We start from the raw sequence: 15,743 nt of genomic DNA, 5'->3' as shown, positions 1-15,743 counted from the left end.
ATACTTCAGATCCTTCAAGTGACCCTCAGTATCTAAAAAGCGTATTAAAAACATTGCTGCATTAGCTACCAACTCGTTTGATTAACATGAAAGGGAGTTTAATGTAAACAATATTTAGATAACCAAGTCATCACATTGCCCACCCCCTTTTTTCCCCCCAGCCTTCTTCAATGTGATACATTGAACTTTGGCTACTACGAAAAAAAAAACAAAAAATGTAGTACTTGATATTTTTCTTCTTAATATAAGTACATTTAAATAATAAAAAAGTATCAACACATAAGTAAGTGTCTAAACATCAAGATACATAAATATCTAGGGATTCCTTGTGGGAATACAGTAGTTGAAAATGACCCAAAGCTGTAGCTGTTTCTCAAAAAAAAAAAAGAAAAAAAAAAAAAAAAGAAAAACAACAAAACAACCACACGAAAGTCCAAAAGAAAAAGTTAAATAAAACTTACAGAAAAAGGAATCATATTTCTTTCAATTGTCAAAGCAAGAAGGAAGCAAGCTCAAATATATATATATATATATATATACACACACATATATGTATATATGTATATATCACCCCAAATGCAAATACGCATTTTGCAATTTATAAGGTGCTGGAAAAGAAAATTAAAAAATATGAAATTAGATACCAGACAGGAGGAGTTGCCTTTCCCCGCCCCCACCCCCCCCACCCCCCCCCACCCCAAATTCCACTCTTTGGAATAAACAACTTGGTTAAAAAGTGAAGTCAAGGGTATAAAATCTTTCTTTTATTCACAGCATCGCTAAATCAGAAGCATTCACAGTTTCCCTCCGGGAATCTTCCTGTTTTGCCTTAGGACGCGTCCGCGCTGGCGAAGCGGGCAGCCAGCCCCAGGTGGGGTCAGGTTGGGAGGAGGCGAGCCGAGGGCCCCGGGGGCGCAGGGGGCGCAGGGGGCGCAGCGGGGCGGGGCCGGGGCGGGGGCGGGGCGAGACCCCGAGCGCAGTCCCCGCCGACGCCGACGCCGACGCCGACGCCGACGCCGACGCCGACGCCGCCGAGGCTCCAGCCCCTCAGTAGGGCCGCCACACCGCCTCCTCGAGGCGCGCGGCGGGCGCCATGTTGGTGGGCGAGTTGCTGTGGCTGCCCTCGGCCTCCACCACGTCGCTCTGGTTCGGGAGGCTGGGGTTGAGCAGCGCCGAGCCCGTGGACGCGTTGGTGCAGGGCGGCAGGATGCGCGGCGGCGAGCGCTCGCCGCCCACCATGGAGAACTGGTAGGAGCCCGCCGAGGCGCCGTAGTACAGGTGGTAGGACGGCGAGCTGGCCTGGAAGGGGCCGCCCTGCGCCTGCGACGAGCCGGGGTAGGGCGGCGGCAGGTACGTGTGGTAGCGCGTGGCCGAGCTCATGGCCGACATGCCGATGCCGATGCCCGACGTGACGGGCGTCGGGGAGTAGGTGAAGGCGCCGGGGTAGTGCATGCGAGGGTCTGAGATGGAGGGCAGCGCGGGGAACTGGCGCGGGTCGCCGAAGGCCGTCAGGTCGGGCGCCGCTGCAGGGGTGGGGGTGGAGGGGGGAACAGGTGAGAAAAGAGCGTGAGGCGGGAGCGAGGGAGCGAGGGAGGCCCCGCCCCTCCCGCGCGTGGCCCCGCCCACGGCCCCGCCCACAGCCCCGCCCACGGCCGGGTTACCCAGAATGCCGCTGGCCCGGCCCGGAAGGGAGGCCGCCTACCCAGCATGCTAGGGGGCGCCGAGGGGCTGTGAGGGTCTGCAGTGATGGCGCTGCGCCTGCGGGGCGCGCGGTCGCGTGAGGCGTGTAGGCTCAGGGCATTACAGGGCTCTAGAATGTGAAGCACTGCGCCGTGACACAGAATAGATCCGTGGATACGGCACGGGTAAGGTCGAGGCCATGACGGGGTTGGCACACCCGGCTTCGGTCGCCACCGAGCTGAGAATGAGCGCCTCTAATACGTGGTTGAAAAAAGTGAAAAGAAGAGTATTTCCTGACCTAGACAGACCGTGAGAGGCCCCTCCGAGTCTGGGGAACAAAGGGCTGTGGAGAGGTTGGTGGGCGAGGGGGTGAGGTAACTGGGTGACGGGCGCTGAAGGAGGGCACGTGATGGGGTGAGCCCCGGGTGTTCTACTCCATGTTGGCAAGGTGAATTTTTTTTAAAAAATATTTTATTTATTCATGAGAGACCCAGGCAGAGGGAGAAGCAGGCTCCACGCAGGGAGCCCGACGCGGGACTCGACCCCGGGTCTCCAGGATCACGCCCTGGGCCGAAGGCAGGTGCTAAACCGCTGAGCCACCCGGGCTGCCCAAGGTAAAGTGAATTTAAATAAAATGTCAAAAGTAATTTTCCTGACGTGGAAAAGGTGAGATTCTACTTATCAGTGGCTGTTGGTGAAGTGTCGTTGGAATGAGCCTCACTCGTTGTGTGAGGTGCCAGGGTCGCTGGTCTGGAGGCACCGCCGCAGTGCGGGGGAGTAGTCCTGACACAGGGCGACCACAGGCCGACCCTATAGGACCCGGAAAGGCTGAGGGATTTAGTGCCTGGCCCTTCACAGGAAAGCGTTTGCCAGCCCTCTATGATCAACATATTAATGTGCCAACATGGATAGAAATGTAAACTGTGATATTAATATAGTTATAACGTGTAAATCGTAAAAGTATATGATATTAATGTAATGGATGCATCAGTAGATTAATACTAATAGAATATATCACATGTAACATGATACTGTGATATAGTGGTTTTTTTTTTTTTTTTAAGATTTTATTTACTCATGAGAGACAGAGAAAGCGAGAGAGAGAGAGAGAGAGAGAGACAGGCAGAGGGAGAAGCAGGCTTTATGCAGGGGGCCCGATGCAGGACTCGATCCCAGGACTCTGGGATCATGCCCTGGGCTGAAGGCAGGTGTTAAACCGCTGAGCTGCCCAGGGATCCCCTGTGTTATAGTGTTAATGTATAAAACACTGTAGTACATTATACATAGTATTTAGGTTGTATCATAGGAAACTGCTGTTTCTGTAGGTCTCAGATAATTAAGAATTGGCAATTTCTGGGGACGCCTGGGTGGCTCGGTGGTTGAGTGTCTGCCTTTAGCTCAGGGCATGACCCCAGGGGTCCTGGGATCGAGTCCCATATTGGGCTCCCCACAGGGAGCCTGCTTCTCCCTCTGCCTCTCTGTGTCTGATGTAAATAAATAAATAAAATCTTAAAAAAAAACAAAAAAAATGAGTGGGAAATATCAGAAAGGGAGACAGAACATGAGAGACTTCTAACTCTGGGAAACGAACTAGGGGTGGTGGAAGGGGAGAAGGGCCGGGGGTGGGGGTGACGGGGTGACTGGGTGACAGGCACTGAGGGGGGCACTTGATGGGATGAGCACTGGGTGTAATTCTATATGTTGGCAAATTGAACACCAATAAAAAATAAATTTATAAAAAAAAACAAAAAAAACCCTGGCAATTTCTTATGATTCCACCTAATGCATGTTGTAGTAGTGACCGTGTGAATGTCAATGACTATCAGCACCACTCTTCCTCCCTCACGTGTACCTTTAGACTGCTTCCACATTTTTAGAAAAATATAGCCCCAGTTTCACCTGGTATTCTCTCACACGTGGTTCATTGATTTGTTAACACAAATGGCCTCAGGGCTTTGATTTATCTACTGCATTTTTGCACATGTTGAAGTTGCATCAGGAATGGCAGAGCTTTGTCTAGAAAACTCATTTTGTTAGGATTGTGCATTTATGGTTTCCAAAACTGGCTTTGGCCTTCATTGCATCCTTCTGCATTTTTCTTAACTATAGGCTGCCCTTGGGAACCACTAGCGGGTTTGGGTACCTATGAAGTGCTCCCTGTGTCCTGTAGATTGGTTTCTCAGCAGTTACACTATTGACATTTTGGGCCAGATAGTAATTTGTTGGAACAGTGGGGGGCTGTCCTGTGCGTTGTAGGTTGTTTGGCAACATCTTTGGCCCCTGCCCACCAAATGTCAGTAGTGCCCCCACACCCCACATTGTGACAGCTAACAATATCTCCAGACACTGCCAAATGTTCTGGGGGTAGGGAGGGGGGTGTCCAATCCCCCTGCGCCACACTGAGAACCACCACTGTAGATGTAGAATGTTGTGGGGGGGGGCGGGGAGTAACTGTTCCTCAGAATTATTCATTAAATGACTGGGCCAGGACCATAGTCTTTACAACAGCAAACCCCAAAGACAGCAGAGGCAAGAATTAAATGTTTTAAAATTTGTAAGCTCTCAAATTAACATACAAAATAACTCCCAAGCTCAGGATGGCATGTGGTCTGTGTCCTTTTGTGTTCAGGCCCATAGAGAAGCTTGACAGAGCCAAGAGTTTGCTCTGAAAGGAAAGCTACCAGGGTGGATTAATCTGTTTTTGGAAGGCATCCGGGGTTGATCAACTTCCTCATATTTCAAGCCTATTATTCCAGCAGGGAGAGCTAGTGTTCTCATTCTCTTGCTGCCTGTCTCTCTCTCTCTCTCTCTCTCTCTCCCTCCCTCCCCCTCTCCCTCCCTCTCCCTCCCTCCCATTCTCTCTCTCTCTCTCTCTCTCTCTCTCTCTTCCTCCCCCCTCGCTCTTCCCTTTCCTCTCTCCGAACTCTTCTATAAATTTGGGGTGAATGTGTCCTCATCAGAGAGGTAATTAAAGTTTATAGAAACAACCAAAGTCTGCAGCCAATCTCTCTGCTAATGAGGAAACCAGGAGTCTGACTTTCAAACAAACATTCCTGTTAATCGTTTCAAAGCCAGGCAGACATGTGGGCAGGGAAAACGTTGTAAACTGACAGTGGTTCTAGGGCTGCCCTTCCACGGCCACGCTCTAGCTCGTCCTCAAGCCAGGCCGCACCTCATTCCACACAGTGTGTCCCTGCCCGCTTACTGGGGCGGTCTGTGAGCAAGCTCTGTGTCACTTGTTTTTGCTCACACAGAGAGCTGTGACAGGAAGCTTGATTCCATTTTTCCAGCTAGATTTCTATAGTCAAGGGAAAAGCCGAGGTAGGAGGACGAGCATTAGGCAAATACAATCAATTTGTTGGCATCTGATGCAATACTCTGCACACAAATTAATGACTCCGCCCATGATTCCTCTTGCTTCACTTGCCCTGAGACAAAAAGGTGAATCCACTGGAAAATGAATGAAAGGTCACCCTGTTTCATGGTGATGTCTGGACATGCTCTCCAGTCTGTTCCAGCTACTACGTGGTAATGTGGTGATGGCACCAAGTTACCGTAATCCCGAGCGAGTCCGCGGCTGGTCACGGACATAAGTAATGGAATGATGTTATGGTCTCAGCTGTCAGGGGAAAATAGTTCTTTCACTTGTGGGCAGGATATCTGAAAGATCTCCAATACTGCTTGTGATGCTCCTGTCTACGTGGTACCAGTGCCAGTCGACGCAAGACCGTCCATTTGGTCAAAATAGTTTTCCTACACATTTTGATAATAAAAGGGCTTCAGCCCTTTATTATGTTCCGATTCAAATGATCTATTCACATATATTTGTTTTCATTTTTATGTCCAGTCCGACATTTCCTACCAAGCCCCACTGTCATGCACCATTCACCCCACCTGTCTATAGCCCATTTGTCCCTTTGGCTGGGCCCGGGGCCCCCTTACTCAATAGCGTGTGGGGGTGGAGACCCCCGATGTTCACAGGGAGCTTTTAAAGGGTAGGAAATCTAGGGATTAGGAGGTTCAGGTATTTTAGTTGGAAATGTTTCCCCACTGATGGGGCTAAATATTTGCCATGACAGCTCAAGTGTTCGTTCTGCAGCTTGACATGGATGAAAGCTGTCCTACCTCAGCCCCTCCCACTGGCCCCCAAAGGATTAAACAGCCTGAGCAGATAATGGCTGCCTTAAAAGGATCTTTTGCATGACTCAGATTAATGCATGCTGTCTGTCGCCCAGGTTGGCAGCTAAACATTAATTTTTTTTTTAAAGAAAAAAAAATAAAGGAAAACCTCTAGATGACATGTCTTTTCAGACAAGGTGTGGAGACTGTCTGCAAAGGAAAGAGAGAAAGAGACAGAGCGCAAGTCCCCCGTGCAGAAGGAAGTCCAGGTGGGGCTGGGGGCTGGGGTGTGGGCCAGAACACAGAGCTCTGGGGCGGGATTAAAAGGAAAAGCAGACGCAGAGCAGTGTCAGGTTCTCAAAGCTGGCAGCCGGGCAGCCACTTCTCTTTTATGTGTCGCAACCCCCTACTGCCCCCAGGCATATGACAACGCTTCTCAGGCCCGCACTCCGGGCTTGATTTCTCAGAGGGAGATCTGCCAAGTGGAAGAGCAGTCTCCCATGCCTTTCTCTGCCACTGGGGAAAGCTCATCTGGAATTCTCTCTGGCCCTCCCTCCAAGACAAGGGAGGATCATTTTTGGGTGCTGAAATGGGACGTGACTTTTGTGTACTTTACACCCTCAATGCCACAAAACGTCCTTCCTTACTCCTTGGGTAATTGAGGTCCTGGTTGTTCAGAAGTGTAACAGAACATGGGAGACTTGGGAGTGCACATGACTGATTCCTTTAAAAAAAAAAAAAAAGTTGCCCTCACATCTTAACACTGGTCAGTTGGAGCAGCTGCCCCCCTAGAGCTCTGGAAAGTATAAGGTGCGTATCTTGGGTGCTGACCAAATTAAAAGTCTTACGTAATAAATTCCAAGGGACCCACAGTAGGCACATAACCAAGGAAAACAGTAATTGTTTTAGAGGCAGCGAGCAAAGCAGTGCCACGGAGAAGAATCAATAAAAGTTGACAAGTGCCTTTGGAATCAATTTGGTCTGAGGAAACAGAATTTCTGAAACAACACACTGGACAGACGTCATAATCCTTATGCAACTTCCTCAATTCTGCAGCCCAGCAGGTGCCCTGGAAATGTTGGCATTAATACAAAAAGTGGGCAACTCAGTTGTCTTTCCCATTTTACTGTATGGTACCTAAGAATACTCAAAGGTGGTGGTTCTCGACTGGGGGGCAGGTTTGGCCCTCTGGATATTTGGCAATGTCTGGAGACATTTTTTGGTTGTCTTGATGTGGAGGAGGGGGCCTCTTGCCACATCTAGAGGCCAGAGATGCTGCTGAATACCCCGCAGTGCACAGGACAGCCCCCCAAAACAAAGAATTCTCTGGCCCCAGATGCCAGTGGTGGTGCTGGTGAGAAGCTCTGGGAAGAGGCCAAAGCATTGAGTGAAATCTCAAGTAATCACAACTATTTGGAAAACACCACATTATACAACATTTAGAATGGCAGACGTGACACCTCTGCCCTTTTGCCTGCCCCCTAATCTACTATAATCTGATCTCAAGAGCTGAAAAGCAAAAACAACCACCCTCCTCCCCACACATAACGAAGTGTGTGTCTGCAGGCTTCATAATGCTGAAGTTCTCTGAAGTATTTTCACAGTTTGGTCCAGCTCCAATTTCAAAGCTCCAAACAGGGAGTTTCTCCTTTTGCTTTCAACAAAGAAAATTTTCTCTAACTCCAATTCCCTGCCCACGAGCATAGGTGAGTGCCAAGCCCAAAGGTCTCATAGGTTAAATGACTAATATTTAATGAGCTCGTATTAACAACAATTATGCTAACCACGACACCCGAGCTTTCCATTCTGTTCCCCTAATCTGGTATGAACAGCTCTTAGTTCGAAATGTCTCTTTTTGGGGTGTAGCCGCTTCCCATTCCATAGGTACGCCAGGGTTTTGTTCACATGACCTGTGAACGCTCGCCACCATCAGATGGGACAGCCCCATCTGAGTTAGAAGCTGATTCCTTTGGCCTGCTATGTTATTAACACTCCAGCTGTTGCCTTTGTCTGCCACATGTGAGCAGCCCCCAGATGCCCAAAGAATCCACGTCTGCCTTCACATTCATAATCTCTGTCCCTAGGTGTCAGGAAAAATCAGTGAATGGGCACGGGCCTTAGACAACCTTGTCTTTAAACCGGTTTTTACCCCCCAAACGACCAACCCCTTTACGCATCTCCAGTCTCTCGAACCTTCCACTCTAGCTTGACTGCAAAGGGTGGGTTCAAGCAGCTTACTTGTGAGTCGACTGGAAAGCTCTGCAGAGAGGGTTGTCATGCCGCTGGCCCGTCCAGGTGAGATGGGTGTTGCTGGGTGTACGGAAGGGGAGGCGATTGATCCCAGGTACTGGTAGGATTGATCATAGGACCATGGTGGGGATGGCTGGATCTGCCTTGTGTCTGCAGAGAATCAGACAGGTCAGTCATATGTAGAGTGGGGTGGGATTTAAGAAAAAAAAAAGTCTTTTAATTAAAAGCTGATCCTCTTTGTTTAAATATATATTATACGTGCCTGTGGCCTGTTGACCAGTGTTTAGTAAGTCCAAGTATTTGCTTTTGTTTGATGATTTCCATCCCCTTCTCCACAGAGATACTGAAATATAGTCTATGTGGGATTCTTGAATATTTTCCTCTCATAACTATTCCTTCCAAAGATCTGATTTAATCATGCTAATAGTGATGGGGTGAAGTTGAATATGCTTTCCAGGTAGAAGTGTTAACGTTACCTACTGAACTATAGCATGTATCAACTGCCCAGACAGTTTCAGCTTTACCAAGAGACAATTTTCATCCTCAGAAACATTTTATAAACTCAGGTGGATCATCTATCCATCTGTACTCAGTAAGCAAGAAAGAACACAGAGTTTTGGTTTTGTTTGTTTGTTTTGGTACCTTTGGCAAAAATACCCCAAGGGCTTTTAAATATCATCTATTTAGGTGAATCCCCTCCCAAGGAATTTAGAAAAGAAGATCCGACTAAGAGGCTGGTGATGAGGTCTGAGGACTAGTTCACAAGCGCAGCAGTAGAGAGCTGGCTCTACCAACCCAGACCGACAGGTGTCCCGCACCTTTTCAAGACCTCACGTCTGCAACGTTTAAAGGGCAGAATGTTGAGCAAGTATTTTATAGATGGCCATTAAATGAGGACTGGGAGAGAGAAGAGACAAAACTCTGACTTCAGAAGATTTAGGTAAAAAGGATTTTGTGAATTTGACTCCAGCATTCATAGGAGTCTTTGTTTTCAAAAGCATCACACTGCAGATGAAAAGGAGAAGAAACCAAACAAACCCTCTGATCCTAGGCAATATGTGTAAGAAAAGTTAAATGGAACACAGTCTCACCACAAGATAGCCTTCCATTTCTTTAGGGCTAAACACTGATTTTTCTCTTTGGGTCCCACCTTCTCTCTGGACCACTAAGGTGACAGCGAACTACGCTGGCTCCCAGAGTTCTTCACAGCCAGGGCTGCATGCAGCTGGGGGTGAATCTAGAAAGAGCAATGTTCCTCAGGAAAATACTGCATGCAGGCTGTGTATGTGCCAGGACATAAAGAAGTGAGTTATTCTTGTTATAAAATATTCAGTTCTGGTTCCTCCAGGGGCTTTTCATTTCCAGCAGTTCAGGTTTGCCGTTTCTATCTGAAGCCGTCAGAGTGAATGGATAACCGAATTGGGTTTGATGATCCAGGTCTTCCTTCCCTCTTTTTCTGCCTGCCCCTCCCCACTTTCCCTCATATGGATCGATTTCTTTCTTTTCTCTTCTTTAAAATAACTCAGTTTTTAAGTTGGAAAAATCTGGACAAATATTTTAACTTAGAATCTCTGAAATCTAATATTAAGGAAAGGTCCTTGTTCCATTCTCTACTTTGGAGAATTTGAACAGAAGGCAAAGCATAAGAGAGCTGGTCCATTCTAAACTCAGTGGAAATGAATGATCAACTACAGTCAAAGATTCCGCGCAGCCTCACCAGTGATAATGTTTCCAATAATCGAAAGCAAGGAGCAATAGCTGATTGTTCAATATTCCCATATTACTACAAGTATTTTGCTCCAAGTGAAAAATAAACTACAGGCTCAGATATTTTTGTAAGACATGCATATATCCTAGATATACACATTTGCTAGGTGAATATATAGTAGTCAAATATTTTAATCATTTAAGAAGCAAACAAAAGAGGTTTTATAATTGTCATAAAGCCCTCTGGGGTGTGAATTGCGGTTCAGTAATTCATGGCTCGCTGTGTAGACAGCCCAGCACCCCTAACCCTGTGTCTAAAACCACAGTAAGCATAAAGTATTATGCCATGATTCATGCTCTGTCATGTTTTACTGTAGTGAAAAAGTTGTGCTAGGCTTTTCTAAACTCATAATTAAACCATGCAAACGTTGCATAATGTTTCACAGCCTTTTAAAAATATGCTTTGGTAAAATGATCTTTATGATTAAAGTCCAAGTTCTGTGATTGTTTTTTTTTTTTAACACAGGGTTTTATATTCAACATTCTTGCTTCACATCACAACTTAGCTTTCCAGTGTTAGGGGAGGGATAGCACTAAAAACCCCAAAGACCCCTGTGTGATCAGTTTTCATTCATGTGATGGTAGTTGAGCTGCCTTTGGATTCATTGCCAGTGGTGGGCCAGAAGGTGGTGATGGCGAGCTTCTCATGTCTGGTTTTTGGGTGTTTTCTAATTCTGCGTGTATTATTGATAAAAAACCAAAGCACAAAATAAAACAAAAAACAATGATATGGTGTATGCTGAGTTTACTGTTGAGTTACCATTCTTGCTCTGATGGGGCCAACACGAACACATGAAGGCAGCTATGGAAATGGTAGTGCTGTGGGCCACCCCAAGCGCTGGACTGAGAGGCAGAAGTGGCCTCTATGCTTGTCTTTGCGGTGAGCCTGGACCACTTGTTTATACATCCTCATTCTCATCTCTGAAAAGACATGATCTCCAAGCCCCTTCCAATAGTAACAGTGCAGGATTCTAATTCGAATCGGTTCTATACAGTGTTTCTCGGCTTAACTTGTATGCTAATCAGATTTAAGAAAGCCTCAGGTGGAAGTATGGGGTGAAGAATGGTCCTTGTAACAGTAAGTATACCGATTTCTGGGAAGAAGAAGTAGGTAAGGATAAGACGGGAGTTATCCAGAAAAGAAGCCATAGGCTGAGAAGAGAACCACTGTCTGCCATTCTCCAGAGAGTAGGGCTACTTGTTCTTGATGGAAGTGCCTCTGGTAAGTCAGTCCATCAAAAAGAACAAAAGTTTATTGAAATTTTAGTATGTGCCACGCATGTGCCAACTTAGCTAGGAATAGCCTTATGAATAAGACCAATGTAGTCCCTGCCCCATTGGAGCTTCTAGTCTGATATCAATGAAGATCCTGGGAGTAGATGATGCTTGGAAAAGTTTCTTCCTATTGCACTGATCATCATGCTGAGGGTTCCTACATTTATTCATTTATTCACATTAATAAGTTCATCCATTCATTCACAGGCTCACGAAGTTATTCACATCCTCCTTCATTCCTGTTGCCAAAGAGCATTTTTGCTTTACTAGGGTCACTGTTTTGGGGACTCAGTAGTGAATGGATTATAGTCTTTGCCTTTAGGGTACAGCGAGTGGGGGACCTGTATTCAGGTGAACTGATAGATTATCTGCCTAACCTGGACTTGCAGACAGTTGTTCCCACATTAGAGATAATCCTAATGGCATTTATTATACTTCCGTTCTGCCTCTGCAAGGAGCAAACCTAGGGAAAGCACTTCATTCTGAACTCTTCCTTTACCCTGAGTAAATCACTTATTTTCTCTGATTCATAGTTTTCCTACTTCAAATGGTAGTAGTGAAGAGTAAGTGAGATAAGCTATATGTAAAGCAAGTAATACAGTTTTTGCCCATAATAAATGCTCAATAAGTCTGACTAATTTTTATGATTATATTATTAAGAAGAAAAATAAATCCATGCCAAGGGATTTATCTGATATTTATTGGTAAGGCCACACACACCTGCTCCAGGGTGAGGCTCAGGTAATACCACGCTGTTCACTGATAAAGGGCTTGACGGCTGTTCTTCAGCATTGGAGGGGAACTGGGCTCAGGAGATTAAGTGGTAAAGGGCAAGAAACGAGATTTCAGGTAAGGATAGAGGAGACAAGGATCCAGTCTCAACCAGTTCACATTTCTATTAAGAAAAGGACTGGATCAGAAAATTTAAATTTGAGCCTTTCTGTGTCCTGCTTTTTTTTCGGGGTACATACTGGTGTTTTTTTTTTGTTGTTGTTGTTGTTGTTGTTTTTTGCGTGTGTGGGTTTTTTTGTGTGTGTGTGTGTTTAAAGATTTTATTTATTTATTCATGAGAGACACAGAGACAGAGAGACAGAGAGAGGCAGACACAGGCAGAGGGAGAAGCAGGCTCCATGCAGGGAGCCTGTTGTGGGACTCGATCCTGGGTCTCCAGGATCACGCCCTGGGCTGAAGGCAGGCACTAAACCATTGAGCCACCCAGGGATCCCCCATAATGTTTTGATGCAGCCACTTTACTGAAGTAATTTTGTGATGGATTATTTTCAGCATTCTGATCATCCAAAAAAATAGGTAAAACAGAGATCCCTCTCCCTTCCATTTGAAACAAGGTCCAAGAAGGGGGAAGTTGGGGATAAGGTGGAGCGGAGGCTAGTGGTGAACTTAGAGGGATCCATGGCATACATCACTAAACGAGAAAGTAGAATGCCTTCACTTTTTGATGCAGCATTATCAAAAAGTCTCCAGAGTGAAAAATGGCCCTGCCATTTGCAGCTCTGAAATGCGAAAAGCGTGGGGGTCACCACTCTCATCTTTACAAGAAAAAAGCTGAGCAAACTGATAATCCATGACTCTTCTTAGATCTATTAGAGAATTGAGACTGTAGGCAAACTGCCATCCTGAAGTCTTGAGAGGCAGGTAAATACAGAAAATCACATGGAGGTCTATGTACCAGGAGCAGAAGCTGCTGGAGTCATAAACTGGTCAGAATACTTGTAATTTTGATAAACTGTTGGAGGCTGAGTTTAGACTACTGTGAGAATAAGAAACTTCTAGGGGGCTGCAGTCTTGTGGGTGTGTACGGGAATTGGGGTGGGGACATTTTCATGAGATTGGCATCAGGAACTCCTCCAAGTTTTCATGGGATCCAGTATAATAATAGTGGGTTATGGCTGAAAGAGACTATTTAGGGAAGAGTTCTTAGGGAAGTCCAAAGACAACAAGAGAGACAAAAACAAGGGCATTAGAGGAATTTGAAGCCTCTGGCGTCCACAGTTATAGTAAACATGAAACACAGCCCAGCTCCTAGCTAGATGAACATAAAATATCACACTGAAGGCCTATTTCTTTTCATTCCCATCATCTGATACATACTATACAGCTTTATTTTTTTTTAAGATTTATTTATTTATTTGCGAGATAGAGATATTGGGAGCATGAGAGCAGGGGGAGGGACTGAGAGGGAGGGAGAGAGAGAATCCTTAAGCAGACTCAGTGCTCAGCATGGAGCCCAACTTGGGGCTCAATCCCTGAGATCTTGAACTGAGTCAAAACCACGAACTGGATGCTTAACCAACTGAACTACCCAGGTACCCCTCAGGTCCAGCTTTCAAATTGGAAATGAAAAGGCGTTCCAAAAAGTAAGAAAAGCAGTCTGAAGAGATACAACAAACAGCAGAACCAGACTCAGAAATGACATAGATTTTGGAGTTACCAGACAGGGAATTTAATTATGATTAATATGTTAAGGGCTCTAACGGAAAAAGGAGACAGCATGCATGAACAGATGGGTGATGTAAGTAGGGAGATGGAAACTCTTAGAAACAAAAGGAAATTCTAGAAATGAAAAACACTATAACAGAAATGAGAAATGCCTTCGATGGGCTCAACAACAACAGACTGGATATGGCTGAGGAAAGAATCAATGAGCTTTAATAGAACTTCCCAAACCAAAAGGTAAAGAGAAGAAAGAGAAAACTAAGCAAACAAAAAGCAAAACCCAAAACATAACATCCATGAACTCTGGGACAATTTCAAAAGGTATTAACATATACATAGGAGAAAATTCAGAAGGAAAAATAAAAGAAAACCGAGTAGAAGAAATATTCGAAGTATTAATGGCCAATAATTTTCCAAAATTAATGACAAACACCAAACCGCAGATCCAAGAAGCTCAGAAAACACCAAGGAAGGTAAATACAAATAATCTACAGAAACACCTTATCTAGGGAGCAACAAGGATAAGAATTACTTCCAACTTCTCTTCACAAACCATACAAGCAAAAAGAGTGTCGTAAATATTTCAAGTGTTTAAAGAAAAAAAAGCCACCAGCTTATAAATCTATATTCTACAAAATTATACCTCAACAGTGAAGGAGAAATAAAGACATCATCTGACAAACAAAAACTGAAGTAATTTATCCAGTAGAGCTGACATGCAAGAAATGTTAAAAGGAGTTCTTCAAGGGAAAGGAAAATATAAGACAGGAAATTAAATTGACACAAAGAAAGGAGGAGCTTTAGAGAAAGAATAAGAAAAGGTAAAAATAAAGTCTTATTTTTCCTACTCTTAGTTGATCCAAAATATAACTGTGTTTAAAAAGATAATAGAGGGAATAACGTATTGGGTGAACACAGCATATGGGTAAATGAGATGAATGGGAGTAATGACAGAATGGGAAGGAAGAAGTGGTGTAGTCTTACTTAGTGGTGACTTAGATTCATTATACATATATTTTGCAAACTCTAGGGAAAACACTAAAAACATTTTTTAAAAAGGTATAATTGATAGTCTAAGAGAAGAGATAAAACAGAATCATATAAAATGCTCCATTAAACTGGAGAAAAGAGGAGAAAAAAGAACAAGTAAGCAAATATAAAACAGTTACAAACATGGTAGCTATGAATGCAATCATACCAATAATCACTTTAAGTATGAATGTTCTAAAAGCACCCATTAAAAGACAGAGATTGTCAGAGTGAATTAATCTCCAGGCCCATATGTATGTTGTCTACAGGGAACCTACTTGAAATATAAAGACTTCAGGTGAAAGTAAAGAGACGCAGAAAGACCATGCTAACACTAACCAAAAGAAAGGCAGAGTAGCTATATTAATTTAATATGAAACTGGGACGCCTGGGGGGCTCAGTGGTTGAGCATCTGCCTTCGGCTCAGGGTGTGATCCCGGGGTCCTGGGATCGAGTCCCTCGTTGGGCTCCCCTTGAGAAGCCTGCTTCTCCCTCTGCCTATGCCTGTCTCTCTGTGTCTCTCATGAATAAATAAATAAAATCTTAAAAAAAAAAACTAATACAAAACAATTCAGAAGAAGGAAAATTTTCAGAGATCAAGAGGGGAAGTACATGATGATGAGAGTTCTCTTAAGAAGATGTAACAATCCTTAACATGTATGCACTTAACAACATGTCAAAAAACATGTGGCAAAAACTAACTTAGAACTACAAGAAGAAATAGAAAAATACACTTAGTTGAAGGCGTCAATGCCCCTCTTTCAGTAATTGATACATCAAGCAGGCTGAAAATTAGGGTGTTTTGACCTACACAGTACTACCAACAAACTTGATGTAATTAACATTTATAGAAGATTCCATTTAACAACAGCAGAATACACTTTCTTCTCAAGCTCACAAGGAACATCCATCCGGACAGTACACATTCTGGGCCATTAAATACCCCTTAACAAATTGGAAAGACCAGAAATCGTATAAAGTATATTCTCAGATCATATGGATTAATAAAAATTAAAAACAAAACAAAAACCAAACAAACAGAAAGTTAGCTAGAACAAATATTTGGAGCGTCAACAACACACCTCTAAGTAACCCATGGGTCAGATAAGAAGTCTCAAGGGAAATTAAAAGGCATTTTGAGCTAAGTGAAAATCCAACTTACCACAAGT

General features: G+C 44.6%; 1 protein-coding gene across 2 annotated transcripts in view; it reads right to left on the bottom strand.

Annotated features, from left to right (window-relative positions):
* Positions 1-737: 737 nt before the first annotated feature.
* The window catches only part of RUNX1 (RUNX family transcription factor 1), a 248,880-nt gene continuing 233,874 nt past the window's right edge, over positions 738-15,743 (bottom strand). For both annotated transcript variants that reach the window (XM_041735227.1, XM_041735226.1), the window contains 2 exons: positions 8,038-8,199; positions 738-1,523 (listed from right to left, as the gene is read on the bottom strand). In XM_041735227.1, coding sequence (XP_041591161.1) covers positions 1,048-1,523; positions 8,038-8,199 — 638 coding nt within the window. In that variant the 3' untranslated portion in view covers positions 738-1,047. The remainder of the gene's footprint in view (positions 1,524-8,037; positions 8,200-15,743) is intronic.

This window comes from Vulpes lagopus, chromosome 20 (assembly GCF_018345385.1).
Source record: "Vulpes lagopus strain Blue_001 chromosome 20, ASM1834538v1, whole genome shotgun sequence".
NCBI classification, from domain to species: domain Eukaryota; kingdom Metazoa; phylum Chordata; class Mammalia; order Carnivora; family Canidae; genus Vulpes; species Vulpes lagopus.
Note: the sequence above shows the minus strand (reverse complement) of the source record. Positions and strands in the feature narration are given on the sequence as shown.